The sequence below is a fragment of the Leptonychotes weddellii genome, chromosome 2 (assembly GCF_054177405.1).
Source record: "Leptonychotes weddellii isolate Sample4059 chromosome 2, ASM5417740v2, whole genome shotgun sequence".
Classification (NCBI taxonomy): domain Eukaryota; kingdom Metazoa; phylum Chordata; class Mammalia; order Carnivora; family Phocidae; genus Leptonychotes; species Leptonychotes weddellii.
In genome coordinates this window covers 65,213,522-65,230,650 of record NC_138370.1, presented here as the reverse complement: position 1 = coordinate 65,230,650, position 17,129 = coordinate 65,213,522, and the positions used below count along the sequence as shown (strand labels likewise).

Here is a 17,129-nt window from a genome sequence, read left to right as displayed (position 1 = left end):
GGTGGTTAATAATAACAATAAACTAGGATGCAATTATTTTACAGGGAGTCTGCAAAGCTTTGGTCTAGTCTCCTGGTAAGAAGGTGGCTCTGCCTAAATAAGTCCTTCCACATTCCATTTAGAAAACAAGCCTCAGGCTATCCAACAACATGGAACAACAACCAGAAGCAAGGAAGACTCAATAGGTTTCTAAGGCCAGAGGTTAGCTTAGTTTGGCTGAAACACGATTACAACAAAGATCACTAGCTTATTAGTGAAGTGAGAAACGTTATACCATATTCTCTGATAAAGATTTTGTGCCAGGTTGACACAAAACCTCTTCATAACAACTTTACCCCATGAAAGACTGGTAAAAAATACTCCTTTTCTAAGCCTGCCTTTCCACTGTTAAATATTGTTCAATGCTTCCAAATCTAATATTAGTGTAGTTCAGGGACTCTGGGAGTAAACAGCTGGAGGGTGGGTTTCCAAGTGAATGAATTTTTATTGGAATAATCAAATCTCCACAGGGCTTATCAAAAAGACAAATCAGCCTGCTACTGAAAACAATAGATTCACTACAGATAGAAGAGCATAAAGTATATTAGAGCTAAACCTAAAATAAAGGACTAAAAGTAATAATTATATTATATACATATATATACTTAGGTAGAGAGAGAAAGTAAGAATTTGAAATCCCATCAATTCCTCATTGTACAAATCCTATAGGTGAAGAAAACAGCAACAGAAAATTGGTACTTATAGTTCTGAATTAATATAGTGCCTATAAACATGGTACACCTATTCAGGTAATCAATGGGTGAATAAGTGTTTCAAAATTCAGATGAATCGACATTTCCATCGATTGTTAGAAGGTGCTGGTCCTTAATCTCACATCAATCTTAATGTGTGCCAGTAGGACAATAGAAGGGATGCTCTGCGGAGATCAGAGCAGGTTTTGCCCTCTATTCCCAATGTACAAATACATTGTGTTTGCAGATGGGCAGCAGATAGCTGCAGAACAGCCATGATTTCCCAAAGCTCATCTCTATAAATGGATGAAATAAGCAGCTATGTGTTCTTTTGCTGTCTCCTTTGCCCTCTGTACATTAGCATGTAATCCTGAGAAGAAATAACATTTTTTCAATCACTCTCAGACATTCAATTACAGGGTAAGCAGACAGCTGCAGGAGCTAGGGCAGCCTAGGTCCTACAGAAGACCCCTGACAATTTCCACTTCATTTCTAACCCACACCACTTTATTAGTGTGGATTACTTCTTAATCCTATTGCCATTGTCAAGATTATATAATTAAACTCCCCTTTCACCTCTATTACTGTATGAATGTATTACTAGTAGCAAGAACAGAAGCAAAATAAAGGAGGAGGAAATGGGTAAATAGATGTGAAGGAAAAGGCTAGAGAATACCAGTGTCCACCTACTCTCTACGCCCAGTCCAAATCCCTTAACAGTGTGCTCTAATTAATTTTATTTTTACCTTCTAGAGAGGTTTATGGGTCATCAGAGAAGATACCATCATCTATTTTTGCTTTTCATTCTAATTCACTGCATGGTAGCACAGGTTGCAGACATATCACTAAATGAAAAATTCCTGATGCCTTTTCTCTTAAATTAAAATTATCAAAAAAGAAGACTGTACAATTTTCACCTACGGAAATTGTGGAATCTTTCAGACTTTCCTCCTGGCGAGAGAGAGCCACAGGCATTAAAGAAAAAAAGCCATTTAATGAATGACTAAATTTTCAGGCTAAACAAGAGAACTTTTCCCATAAGGGAAGTAAAACTGAAAATCTGCAGAGTGCAATCAAAATTCCTCCATCAGGTAAAATATGTGGATCCTGTGAAAAGCCATAGCATTCTTGGAATGGATTTTTTGAGAGAGTTAAATGTATATGCAGCATGTTCACTAAGACTGTATATCAAAGCAAATAGCTCATCTGCCTCCAAGCTTTATTTACAAAACAATCGGCAAAATTTTACTTATAGCTCTCATTTTATAGAGATTAGGTAACTCCCATGGGTGAAGGAATTTTGTTGTTGCTGCTTTAAAACTTTTTTCTTTTACAGTGAAAATTATTCATAAATGAAAAAGATGAGAAGGGTAAAGAAACTGAAAAGAATGGAAAAATAAAGGGGAAACCGCGTTGAAGATTAGGGGGAAAATGTTTGGAAGAACAAAAACAATCTTTATTTAAAGTAATTGTGGGTGTAAACTTGGTAGTCCTAGTGGTCACAGATGAAAAAGTAAGTAATTAGATGGTTATTGGCCTGGAGCTAGCTGAAATATCCGCACAACCACTGAATTTACCAGCGAGATTCTCTAAATCTTTCTCATCCACGGATGACAGAGTATCGTCGTCGCCTTCCAGGAGGATCTCGTTTTCTGAGTTCTGATTTCCTAAAGCCTGACTCTTGATGGACTGTTTTCCTTTAGTGAGGATATCTTCATCTGCAGCTGAAATGAAAAGGAAACAAAGCTGTCCATCAGCTCTGGGAAAGAGTACTTTGGCAGAGGGGCAGAGAAGTGAGGTAAGGATAGGTGGCCAAAGATGGTCAATCATTTTTACATAGAGTCATCCACAGTGGGAAAATGATTGGGATGGCACACATGTTCATTTTGACAAACGTGATTCTCCAAGCCTAGTCTAATGTTACCTTGAACAAGCACCCTAATCCCATTAAATCTGACCCTTGCACCGCTCACCAAAACATTTATTTACTTACAGTTAGGGCAAGAGAGGGTTCAAAGGCAGCACGTTTTTGGGAAATTAGCAGAAAAAAATCAGAATCCAGTTTTGGAAACAATACTTACTTGATACTGAAAAATAAGAAAGGCTGATCATCCCTGCAAATAATGATTATACTGACAAAACATTATGAAATGGTCAGGGAGTGGTTGTGGAGGAGAATCCAGAATAAGAAGGGTCAGAGTTAAGAGAGATTCACAGCCAATGAGGATGTAAACCCAATCCTGAAGCCAAAGCTGACATCAAGAAAGCTATAACAGCTCTCAGAAGCTGCATTCTCTTCTTTACTCCAATCCTCCCTCTTGCCTTCATATTGCCCTTGCCCACATCTCGCCCACCCGGACCCCCACTTCAGCCTTTATATAAATATCCAAGAGGAGTAAGACACTGTGGAAACTAAGTGGAGGCTCAAACGCTACCTCCTCCATGTGTTTAAACTAAAAGGCTAAGACACCCCAGGGGCAAACATAACAGAAAGCCCAGGAGGAGAGGCATCTGGGCAAAGAGTCTTACAGGGCCTGAACTGGAGCAGCCTGTGGAGAGCGGCAGCACCAGACTCTCAGACCCTGTGACAAGGCAGCCAAAAAGGAGAGAAAAGAGGAAGAGGGTACGCCAAACCTAGGGAATGATGCTCTGTGGAGCACCTACAGCCAACAATTGAACCAGAAAGAGAAACAGAGGTGCAGTTGAAAGAAGAAAACACTGAAACTCAAAATTCTGACTTCAAAACCCCATATCCCTCCCCAGGGTAACTCCCACTGCTTTGAGCAGCTTTCTCCTTCAGGAATACATAAAAGCAGATACTAAATTTTGGGTTGTGATTTTTAAAAATTCCTAGTGTCATGTAAGGGAAAGTTTAGAATCTTTGCTTCACTACTGATATTCCCGGGTTGCCAGCTAGGGAAATCCAGGAGGCAAAGCACCTGATCCACCCAGGCAGTGGCTATTGAAATGGAAATCAGATGGCTAGCTAGGCTTTTTGCTTCACTGCAATTTCTGCCCAGGCATTAAGGCCCCAAACCCAGAAAGGATAATGTCTGCAAGTAATATGACTAATATTTATATATATAGTTTTTTTCTAAATAGTTAAACTACATTGTATGTTACCGAACGTTTTGACAAATCAAAGCTTCTTTGATTTTAATAGGTATGGTTATGGATAATAATAAAGGTAAAAGTTTATTTTTATCTTATTTATTGTGAGTTCACAATGTATACCATTTATGTACAACACTAATGGCACTACTTTAAAAGAAAATAGTGGCTTTATATTAAATAAGAATGTCATGGAAAGAAGCTCTCTATATTTAGCTTTGAATATCCTCTATGGGTAAATCAAATTTTATTTTCCTTCATACCCACAAATAACAAGCATAGTATGCTGCACACATACGAAGGTCTCAATAAATATTTTGAAAAAATTTAAAGTATCTAATTAAAATGCCTAATTTTTAGGAAAATAAAATTTTTAGGAAAATAAAAACCCTAATTTTTAGGAAAATAGCATTAAGTTATTATATCATTGTTTACCTTACTCTGAAATCATAAACACTGACCTGAGACCAAGCAAGATCTTCCCCAATTTACTATCAGTGTTACTAAAAATATATTGGTCACTGAGATATACAAGAGAAACCACCATCTTCTATACTTTCTTATAAAGCAAATCATAATAAATTAACAATTGCTAATCAGATTTTAGTACAAAATCAATGTACAGTTGTACAGTTCCTTCTTCAAAGCAGAAATAATAATAATGCTAATATTAAATAACATGTGCCGGGGAGTGTTCAAAACACGTTACTTATTTAACTCATTTAATTCTCTTAAGCCCTCTGCTAATTTCTCCTTTCCAGATGGGTAAACAGGCTCAGAGAGGTTACATAATTTGCCCAAGGCAACACAGCTAGTGAGAAGTAGAGTCAGGATTGAAATCCAAGTATTATGGTACCAGTATCTTAACCACTACACAAATATCAGTATCTATATCTATATCTATCTATCTATATGTATATATAAAATTTATGGATTAGTTTAATAATTCTTCTGTTTCTCATACTGCATTTAAAAGGTTAAGTCAAAATTATAATATACAAGTTAAGAATACAAAAATATTCATTTCCAAACCTAAATTTGATGAGCATACGACAAACATATCAGAAACAACCAAATTCAATACCTTGCTCGTTACTATCTCTGATTATTACCATACATGTCCTCAAGTACACTACACTAAGCTTGGGGGGTGGCGGGCAGGGGAGGAAAGAAAGGAAAAAAACCCTGTAATCTGCAAACATTTACAAAAAATGAGAGTAGCCAAGTAGCAACATGCAGTGGTTTAACATAGCTCAATAAATTCATTCATTCATTTTAAATGACCACAAAATATAATTTGTTATCCCATCCAACTGTAACTTAAAAAATTTTAATATGTTCTCATCATGCCGACACATATTAAAACACAATTAACTTTTGAATTAAATAAAATTTTATGAAAAAATTTTGAAGTACTATAAGTCTAATGTATGCATACAAACACCCATTTTAATTTATTTATTTACTTGTTTTTACAAGCTCCGATTCTGGAATTGTTCAACCTCAACTGAAAAACCTCTTGTCATGGAAAATATGCAGCTTACTGATATTTAGAATGGTTTTCCTGTAATTAACTCCCCCTTGAGGATTTTAAGTTAGCAGCAGTAAAATTACCAACAGTACTCTAACACACACCACATGCGCTGGTGTTCAATTCTCAGTGGTCTAATAGCTCTCTGCTAAAGAACTTTTTTTTTTTTGTTTCAAAATTAGAACAAAACTATCCCAAGCATAAAATAAAAGATAATTACCATGTTTATATGTGCTGGGGAAAGTATATTTTTAACTTCTGTTTGCCTTCTACTCAATCAATCATTAAAACAAGTATCAACTGTTTTGATATTTTTTGTGAGTATATTCTACACTAGCATAAAAGTTTAATTGGATGAAGTCAGAACACACTTCTGGTTCCATTTCAAAGCTGACTCAGATCTTTGCTGTAATAAAATTATTACCAAACATGATAACTATTTAAAATTTTCACATCACTATTAACAGGTTGCCTTCATATAGACTCACATTTTATTCTGGTTTAATATTTACCCTAACTTGATAACTAAACTGCAATTGTTACATAAAACCAGAGAAATCTGTCAAAAATGCTTTCTCTGAAACATGACTTTTGATTCACTGAAGCTAAGAGCAATGAGAGGGCTCAGAGAAAAACTGGTCCTCAAGATGTAAAGTTCAAGTTCTTTAGAGCTAGCTCTAGGCATGAGTTGATTTATCTGTGCAACACAAGCTAGCTAAATAAAATTAAAACAGAAAAAGAACACAGAAAACGGTTCCACCTATGACATAAAACTCCCTTTTAAAAGTCCACTGTACGAGTGAAATGGAATCAACAATAGTCCATATTGCAGTAAAAGAAGTTTATACATTGAGAATTAACCACTTTAAAAAAATTACTACTGGAATAACAAAATGACCTCAAATGTAAATAAAATGAGTATGGGTATCCACTTAATGTGATGTGAAATGCCTATAACCATAACTGCTTATTCTGAACAAGACACTTAAAGAATATCTTATACACAACTACTGTCCCAAACTGTATAGTTTATGCAATTTCCAAAGGGTTCCAAGTCAAGGCAATTTACTCTAGAAATATTGGTGAAACTACAAAAGATGATTAGGAGATTAAGAAAACAAGCCAAGTTCATCTCCTAATGAGTTTTATAGAACCTAATATATGTTGATCCTAAAAAGGAAGCCATAGTATCTGGCATTATTGAAGTTATGAAAGAATGGCATGATTTAGGATCTTTATATGATCTGTCATCCCAAGAAAACCAGATGAGTTACTTGTATCATTCCATACAATTACAAGATACTTCTTAAACTATGTTAAATTCTTCTCATATATTTCCATTAGCATGCACATTCTCTACAAAATGAAAATATCTTGAATTCAATAGGATTCTACTGCTGAATTGTTTTATTATTTGAATTAAAACCAATCTTTCCACCATTTAAAACATTTTTTTTAAAGATTTTATTTATTTATTTGAGAGAGAGAATGAGAGAGAGAGAGAGCACATGAGAGGGGGGAGGGTCAGAGGGAGAAGCAGACCCCCTGCTGAGCAAGGAGCCCGATATGGGACTCGATCCCGGGACTCCAGGATCATGACCTGAGCCGAAGGCAGTCGCTTAACCAACTGAGCCACCCAGGCGCCCCCATTTAAAACATTTTTTACGTGGCTTTAATTTAAATGTAAAGTTCCCATTAGATTTAACAATGAATTTTAGAAGACAGTATAACACTACAATAAGAAAATCTGATTAGTCATCAGTTAACCTAGGCTTTAGTCCTGTATGTACCAAGAATTATGTGGCTTTTTGTTTCCTCAGTTTCCTTATTTATAAAGAATAAAGTTAGAATAGACTTTAGCTTTTGGTTCTTTCCAAATCTAAAATGCTCTGATAATAAATAACTGACAAACTGGGCCCTGTGCATTAGGAGAATGTTACAAATCATTACAACTAATTTCTAATAAATTTTAAACCATAAAATGCAAGAAAATGCCCTCAAGAATCAAATACCCACCTCTGCTTGCTGCTAATTTCCATAAAGAATATTTGATAATAAGAGGAAGTATTAATTTTAATTTAAAAATATGACTCAGTTTCTGCAAAGTTAAAGAAATCTCCCATTACAAAATGACTTTTATAAATAACCACTTTGGAGGGTCTCTCTTTGAAAAATTACCTAAGGCCCTTTTCCCCAAGCAAGTTAATGTGAACTTGGGAAGGGCAATTAAATTGTCAGAATTAAAAAATTTGTTTTTAACTAGAAGGTAGCCAGAAGTAGAGTCATGGGGCTAGTATTGATCGCCGGAACAGAGAACATCACTCTTCAGGTATTTACTCTGCCACCTTTACACCAGAGGCTTTCCTTCAAATCAAATCAATCTATAAAAAAGATGGCTCTTACTACTAAAATACATAACTAATCTCCAACGGCATTTCTATTTAGATGTTTCCCTTTGATAACAATAATATAGTTCATGATGTTTTAAGATTCTGCATTAAACAATGTGAGTCCTTAGTTAAATCCATTATAAATAAAAGTGAGAAGTCCTAAAACAGTATAAAACTGACACAATACTCTTAGTAATATCTATTTTAAATATTCAAATTCAACCCTGAAGCATAGCATTTATCCATGCTAAATTCTGTAATTTCAATTGCTTCTTGATTACATTCACTGCTTTATTTTGCTAACTTGATTTTTAATGTTTATTTTCATTAGCTTCCTTATTGTTATTAAGTTAAGGCTAAAGAACAAGAATTTCATAATTAACACAAAATTAAAATTGAACATCAACTGTAAGATACTTTAATAAAACACTAAAGAATTAAGTTCTTGGCTAATAAATGAACTTAGCATTAATCAGGCTGACAGGAAACACTACCATTGTACAATCTATATGCTGAGTTTTAAAACTGTCTAATATTCATTATTTAAAATAAAAAATATATACAAAGTATATATATGTATCTTTTATCAAAAAATGTTATATTAAATATGACATATCTCCTTAATTGGCAGACCACTGAAGCATCTCCTACACACATTTGTTTTTAAAAAAATACATTTCAGATTTAAATTTGTTTTTAATCTTTCAGAGTATTTTAAATATTAATCATTTTAAGATTCATATAGAATATTGCCAAATAAGATGGAATTACATTAAATGCTTTATTTTACTTCTCTCAATTTAACAAATTAATATTATATTAACCTTTCAATTACTATTTGAGTGAAATCTGCTTCCATACAGGATTAAAAAAGTCTTAAATGACAGTAAGCATTGCTAATAAATATTTTTTAGCCAGCTTTTTAGCATTAAAAAAAGTTGGCATAATATTATTTTAAAAGATAAAGTTCAATAACACTAAAATCCAAATTTATTCATTATGAAAAATTCTGCTATTCCCCCAAATGGCTACATGTACTATTTTTGATAAAGATGGATTTTAATAAGCTCTGTATTAAATCCATACCATAAATTTTAAATTCAGTTACTGATATTTCTTTCAAAATTAAGGATTAACAGATTGCCTATGTATAATTTTAAAAAACAAGTACCCTCTCCAGGTATAAAAGGAAAAATTTTCATAAAAACATATTTATTGTCACTGATAGACTTCAGGCTTCACAACTCAATGTTAAATGACAGTTAAGAAGACAAAGATATTTATTAAATTTTAAGTGTACATGGTAACGTCTGTTTGAAAAGTATAAAACTGCAAAATTAAGCTGATTTTTTTCATTGTAAGAGTCACTAGCCAAAAGAAAAAAAAAAGGAAAGAAAAGGAAAAAATAAATATAACTCTGAAATCTATAGCACCACATAAAAAGCACATGAACCCTAAAAGCGAAAGTGGCCTAATTAATTCTACATCTTATTTCTCTTTCCCCACCTTCTGTAGTTGAAGATGTAGGGCCCTCAGACTATTACTGCTTTTAGATCACTTTGTTATTGACTATTCTCTGTATGATCATTTATTTTAAAGGACTGATGTCACATTTGGTGTTATATCTGATGACATATTGTGGACATTTTCCTCCAGAAATGGCTCTTTAAGGCTGAGTGCAAGAGGTTAAGCTGCCTGACTGAGGCCAAACCTAAAATCACAGACTTTTAATCTAAATTCTTAATATCCTTATTGAATGTAATTTTACATTTATTTTGTATACTCCATACTATCATTTAACCATAAACTGCTGCACATTAAACCAATACCTTGAAAAGGGAATTAAAACTATTTATCTTATTAAAAAATAACCAATTTATATTTTATAAAATCAAAATTAATTTAATGTAGAGAGGAGCTTTCCCCTCCTTAATCAATGTATCTTAATTGGCTTTCACAAGTTATAAAATATTAAGTGAAATGCTATGATCAAAGAGAGTATATTATTAAATCCAAATTTTCTCCAATTTGCTCATCAGGCTTCTGTCTAATCTGAATCATAGTGATATGCATTATATCAAAAAAGGGAAAAATGTTTTGTTAAGCTCTGATAACAAGATGATGCAAAACAGCAACATATGAAAATAATGTCTATCCTCTTTCTCCAGGAGCCATCTATCACAACCATCTACAAATCAAGGCTCAGAAAGTATCTAGGCACTTGGACATTTATTACCATCTCTCCCACTTCGTAATATCATGCTAAAATTCCATAGTTGAGGGAAAACCATATACACACAACAGAACCTAGAAACCTATTTGGTTTGTAAATGCTGTCTTTCTGATATTCATGGATTTAAGGCAGGCGTCCCGATTAACTTACTCAAAGCTGAATGTGTCACTTAAAAGGAGAAATATTTTATCCTCCTACTCTGAAACAAAGGGTCTATGTTAAGTTTTGCATGTGTAACATAATAAGTAAATACACTTGACACCATAATTTAATAGAACCCTACACTAACTATAAAATATTTAACTTCTCTTTCTGGGGTGAGTACCTATGAAATGTGGTATGGACCATTTTACAGTGCCTTGTAATAATGAAGTTACGCTCTTCATTACCAAGTACCGTACCTACTGCTACTGGCAAGGAGTGGTTTATACACTGACCATGTTCCACGGCTGTTTTTAGTGTCGCTTCAGGATGTGTCGATCCTAGAGGGTTACGCACAAATCGTCGCCGGCGCCGCAAGTCATCTTCCCAGTAGTCAAGGCGCCAGAACTCACGAGGACGACTACAATGAAACAGAGAAGCCACATATGTTAGCAATTATCAAACAGCGTGGTAGCACTGAATTTCTGCATAAAGCTCTCCTTGTTTGCTCTGCCTTTTTTTTCCCTCCCCTTCCTCTTAATTCTCCCTCCACCTCACACCCCCTTTTCTGCAATCTTTAACTTAGGTATGTCCTTGAAAATAACAATATCACCTTCCAGTCTAAGGAACTCCTTTTCCTTTTTCTTGGAAGGTGAAATGAGCACTAAATACATCATTTTAAAATGAATTGCTGACAGTGTGATCAGTTTCCCCACACTCTAGTGGCATGTGCTCTGATTTCAGCCTCATTTCAGCCTCAGCAGGGCACCTTTCTCTGTGGCTGCATTTATAAACCAGAATAGGGAAAAGGCTATTATAAATATGGTATAGCATTACCTATATTAATCAAAGTCTGTCCCCCTTCATTTTTCTTCCTAATTTGTGCCTTTTTGCACAAGGTCAGTAAATCATACCATGAATTCTTGGTCCAGAAAGTGTTAACTTTAATGAATATCTCAGTTACATGGTTATGTATGTGATAATAAAATATTACTCTGTTTAGATGTGCAGGAATTTAATTAAAATAATCTCTTAAAATATTCATTACATTTAGCCCCTGAGGCTTAGAACAACACAAGAAAATGCATTTCTTTTCCATTTACTGTTTTTAAATAAACCATTCCTATAGAGTGAAATAGCAATCTATTTTCAAGCAAATCAGATTGGATTTCTGTTTTATGTAGTCTGTTTTTATATTTAATTAAAAACTACATGCTATATGATGTGCAATAATTGCTATATCAAAAGCATACTTTCGGAAATGTATTTTTTAAAGGGTTCGACTATATTTTCTCCAATTACGTAGATCTTTTATATGGCAATATATAAATGTCAACTTTCTCTCCTATTAACTAATCATAATCTAGCATGCTGGAAAATATTTTACAAGGAAAACACTAATATGAAGTTCTTTTAGTTACAGTAAAAAAAACCCCCTGCAGAATACATTTATTCACTAAAGATACACAGCATGATAACTTGTAAGCTTAATTAATTAAATGAAAAAATTCATAATCAAAACTTCTGTGAGGAATAACTAATACAAAATAAAATCACACTTGTATTTCATGAGCTAATAAAATGGTACCTGTCAGCTTTGACATATTAGTCTTGACCAACTGACAGTCCCAAAATACCCATTTAAAAGTTACTCTTATTTTGATGTGTTAGAGATACTACCTTTAAAATTTCAAAATAATTTATAAATAAGTACTTTATTGATTAAAAATTATCTCAGATTAATAAAAGCATAGACAACTAACAGTACATTATTAAAAGAAGATATTTTTAAAAAAATAATAGAAATCCAATGGTCTTTTCTGAGAAAGCTGGGGACACAATGAGAACATCAAAAATTTCCTTTGTTGATTTTGATCATGCATAAAGAGGAGGAGATATAATGTAACCAAAATGGAATACAAAAAAAGTGTAAGAATTACAGTCCTCAAAAACAAAAATTAAAAAGCTCTTTTATTCTTCTTTCTTATTTTGCTGTGTACATTTTAAGTGAAAACTATTACAATACCATTTAAAATAAGTAAGAAGCTCCTACAGAGTACACATAGAAGCAAAAAGACAACAGTTGTTTGAACTCAATAAAATAAAATTCTCCTTTAAGTGAAAGGCAAAAAGACGGTACACAGATGGCTATGTGTATGGCTTTGATAGTCATGGAGCTTGGATAGGCACTTCATCATTCTGCCTACCTACACTTATCTGTTAAAATTATTATCAAATATCAGCCAGGATGCAGTCGTGAATCACAGGCTGCTCCTTGTCTTCAGGGGAATGATACAATGAGGGTCTATTCATCAGTGCGGCAATTGGCACAAGTAATTAGTTCCCTAGACTGAGATCTCCTACAAAGCCTATTTCAGTCAGCACCACAAACATATGACGATGTAAAGCTAATGAAAGCTGCTAAAATTTGTTAACCTTTTCTGCCATCAATCCTTCTAATATTCTATGCTTCAGTCTTATGCAAAGGTGGTAAATTATTAATTTGTCATTCATCCATCCTTCTGAATTTTGAGTCAAATTAAATGATGTCATTTTTCTTGATAACAATTAAAATTATAAGAGATGTTAAGCTGCTATTATAAAATTATTACTAAATTAGGTAACAATACATTCTAGTATAATGCATGAGGGTGAAGTCAAATCCAACAGCTATTAAAGCATGTGAGCAATATTTTTCGTCATAGCATAGAAAAAACAGAAGAATTATAAAATCATTCACAAATTAACAAGTAACCCAAAGATAATATGTATAAGAGTAATAACCAACATTAGGAGGAAATAGAACTATGATATTTATTTTTGTGCTCTTTGATACTAACAAAAAATAATCACAATAGTAGCCTTTAGCTAAAACAAAAGCACCAATATAACAGGAACTGAGAATTTGCTCATACAATAGAAAAATTTTTAAGATAAGTTTCATCTTCAAATATAAATGTAGTACCAAAAATTTAAAAAATACTTAGATACAGTCCAAAAAAAATAAAGAACTTTTACCTCAGCATAATGTTTACAATATCCTGAAGCTATATCTCAGACTATCTTTCTCAATACAAGTAGTTTAACTCCTGTTAACAACAATTTATTTTATTTTTTTTTAAAGATTTTATTTTTATTTATTTGACAGAGAGAGACACAGCGAGAGAGGGAACACAAGCAGGGGGAGTGGGAGAGGGAGAAGCAGGCTTCCCGCGGAGCAGGGAGCCCAATGTGGGGCTCGATCCCAGGACCCTGGGATCATGACCCGAGCCGAAGGCAGACGCTTAACGACTGAGCCACCCAGGCGCCCCTGTTAACAACAATTTAAAATAATCTGAAGACAAAGCAAAAATCACTTATTTCAGAGCACAGATCTAGATAGAGAGCGCAAAACTTGCCATACGTTTTCTCGAGAGTCTCTCCATTATAAAGCACTGCTCTCCGGGTGATACAGGATACAAACCCTCAAGGAACTTACTCAAAATGGAATAGCTATTAGCCTCATTTGGAAAAAAATAGCATTTATCATCCAACTTCTGATGCTGAGAGTAATACATATTCTTTGGGGAAAAAAGTCATACTCATTTTTTTCAGATAAGGGTAATTACTAGCATGTTTAAAGTCATTTACATAGAAACAGACCTGGGCCTAAAAATCCAATGTTTTATCCCCCAATCCTGCTCCCTCCAATAACATACACTCTTCGTATTAAATTTTATCACTGAAAAAATGAGGCATGCTTTGTCATTTTAGAACAGTATTGGGGGTGGCTCAGTCATTAGGCGTCTGCCTTCGGCTCAGGTCATGATCCCAGGGTCCTGGGATAGAGCCCCACATTGGGCTCCTTGCTCAGCGGGAAGCCTGCTTCTCCCTCTCCCGCTCCCCCTGCTTGTGTTCCCTCTCTCGTTGTGTCTCTGTCAAATAAATAAATAAAATCTTTAAAAAAAAAAAAAAAGAACAGTATTGGAAAGGGGAATGTGTAGGTTTCGATCACCCAACTTAAAGTTTTGATCTTTCACATAAGGATTTCACTCTCATTTAAGACATACTTCTACCACTCACTAAAAGCCCCTTGTAGGGGAAAAGAGGATAAGAAATTGGCAAATTGGCATAATCGAGCCAACTGTCTTCCCCATGACATTATGAATTAATTAAGTTGTATATTTTTGGGGTTATCACCAATGGTATGGAAAGAAAAATTTTAAAAACTTGAAGTATTCAGAAACCAACTGTTGATCAAATACAAGCATGGGTAAGATAAGAAATTACTCTAAGAATTTAGAAATATATATATCTGGATCACTATATAGCTTTAAATATCTGTACCTATCTAAAAAATGATATTATTATGTGATACCACATTCACAAACTTAACCTATATCCATTTCCACTAATAATGAAAACTAAGATCCCAAAAAGTATTCAAGTTAAGGATGTGAGCCTAGGCCACATAACATCTGGAAATAAAGACTTCTCTATAAAAGGTGCTGCAGTTAGGTCCCCTATTAGTACACTCTCCAAGTACTAAAATTTTTAATAGAAATACATGTCTTTGAAAGTTGTGGATGACACTAAAATTAAATGCTCTAACTTTTCTTTCTAATGATTTTCTGCAATTCTTTGACCTAATTTCAAAGCCTGAGATTAAGATTATAATAAAAGTATAACTGTCTTTTTCTAATTATAAGCATAAGTCATCTAATTGTCTTTATACTTTTTCAAAAAAACCTACACACTTATGTGTTTATATACACATACCTTTAACATATCATTAAAATCTACATAATAGAATATAAAACATTGTCATTTTAATATACAGAATATATATTTTCTGTTCTACAAGAGTAGAATCAAATAGATTGTTAAAATATATCTTGGAGGGAAATATAACTCAAGCATTAATAGATAGTCTATTAATTCCCTTTCTGAGCTCCAATGTTGTTAGTGATTTGACCAAGTAAAACAAATGAACAAGTATTACCCAATGACAATCAGGTGGAAAAGGCAGAAGTAAAAGAAAGAGTCAATCAATAACTAAGGTATGATCCACTTTCTTCCTCTAACAGTTAAATGGCTCAACTATAAATAATCTATTATTTTTCACATGTAAATTTTAAGACTTTATAAAGTTCAGGGTTTTTTTGAAAAGTATAACAAGTCAATGAGCCAATTAACAATGTATAAATGGACGAATACTGAAATAGAATCCTAAAATATTTTCTAGGAACAATGACTGACTCTACCTTGAGCCAGCTGCCAGGAATACAAGGATTATTAAGATATTGTCCTGGCCTCATGGGGAAGACAGAAGTGAAAATAAATAATGAGAATTCAAAAAACTGTGTGTAATAGAGCAGAGCTCTATTAAATGGCTATTAAAATGCACAACTCCAGGGGGCAGTGTTCACATCAAAATTTGTATAAAAGGCACTCCTGGATTTGTGCAATGCCAATTTTGGTTTTCTATATGAACACCCTTGAGAATGACAGGGTGCTATGAGAACACCTCATCTTTTTCCCTTTCCATACAATGCTCAGGCTCCTTTCTTTCTCTCCCAGAGTTAAATCTAATCTTGGGGAAAGGGAACAGAATAAGGCCCTTCAGACGCTGTCAGTAGCAGAAATGGTGTTCAGGACTAAGTATGTTGTCAAAAAGTCAAAAAACAGGCAAAATTCAATACACAGAATAAAATAATCAAGGGAAAAAGGGAAACGTTAACATTTACTTCCCTGAAGTCATTAAGTTCATATAGCTTTATTAAAGTAGATTTTTTTTACATTACTCTATTAAAATTGATTATATTAATTACTAAAATCAGTGATAGCTACATATATATTCCAATTATTCCATAACTTAAAGGTACTAACACTTATTCAAATTTAGTCAGATATATGCATGTCTGCAATCTCACTGTTGTGTCATTTTAATGTAACTTGGATCTCCATCAATAAAAGGATGCTAGTTTTAAAAAGAAAAACTGTCATAATGCAATTATATTAGAAAAATTTCCCATTTTCCATCTTACCCACTTCCTTGTGACAATACCTGATAAATCTTGGATAGCCATAACAAAAGTCAGCAATAAATTCTTCTGGCTAACGAAAAGTTCTAAATCCTAGACAATTTTAGTACTTCATATCTTGTTCTAAAATTTTTATAGTACCTGTTTCTTAAATTCCTGTATCTGGCTCACTTTCATTTCTTTATTTTTAGATTAAAAATTCATACTAGATATTAGCTACAACTTAAACAAATGGTAACCTCTAAAAAGAAGTAAACATTTTCAGTGTACTGTCAGCTAGAAGATAAAAGTGCTTAAGTTCTAGAAGGGTTTCACTTTCTGCATAAATCTTGGTGAAATAACGTTCAGATCCTATAGGGCATCACATAATATAAAAGAATGGTTTATCTCACAAGCTGAAATCTACTGTGCCTTCATGCAGATAGATAGAATATTAACTAAAACCAAGAATCAACTATAAATCAAATGGAGGTGATCTATGCACTGTGCTGTCTTAATGAAAAGGGAAAAAAAAACAACAACAAAACCCTTCAACTACTTGGATCCAAAAGGAGACATCTCCTAAAGCAGAATTATTTCTTTATTGAAGCCTGATGCAGAGATTCGATATTATATAGCGTCACTAGAGAATTGCATATACTACTTAATTATGTAAATTATATTTTATATAGTTATGAATTTCTGCATGGTACTATTCAATGTATTTCTCTGTTAGCTTTTAGAGACATTTAGACACTCATCTTCAACTAGTTATTATTCAGAATAATTTACAAAAATATAATTTTGCAATAAGGTCAATTCTTTAAGAAATAATCACATACTTTTCCTGGCTGCTGTTAGCCTATTAGTCATTTCTTTATTCACTTAGCATTTTTACTAGGAAGTAAGCAAAGTTATAAGAAAATAAAAATCTGGGGTTATTGCACTACCAATTAAAACTCTAACAAAAGACAAATGAAAAAAACATTT

At 33.4% G+C, this 17,129-nt stretch overlaps 1 protein-coding gene across 4 annotated transcripts in view; it reads right to left on the bottom strand.

Annotated features, from left to right (window-relative positions):
- Positions 1-17,129, bottom strand: part of LRBA (LPS responsive beige-like anchor protein) — a 736,795-nt gene that overhangs the window by 288,201 nt on the left and 431,465 nt on the right. For all 4 annotated transcript variants that reach the window (XM_081811769.1, XM_081811768.1, XM_081811770.1 and 1 more), the window contains 2 exons: positions 10,434-10,558; positions 2,309-2,455 (listed from right to left, as the gene is read on the bottom strand). In XM_081811769.1, the coding sequence (XP_081667895.1) occupies positions 2,309-2,455; positions 10,434-10,558 (272 nt within the window). The remainder of the gene's footprint in view (positions 1-2,308; positions 2,456-10,433; positions 10,559-17,129) is intronic.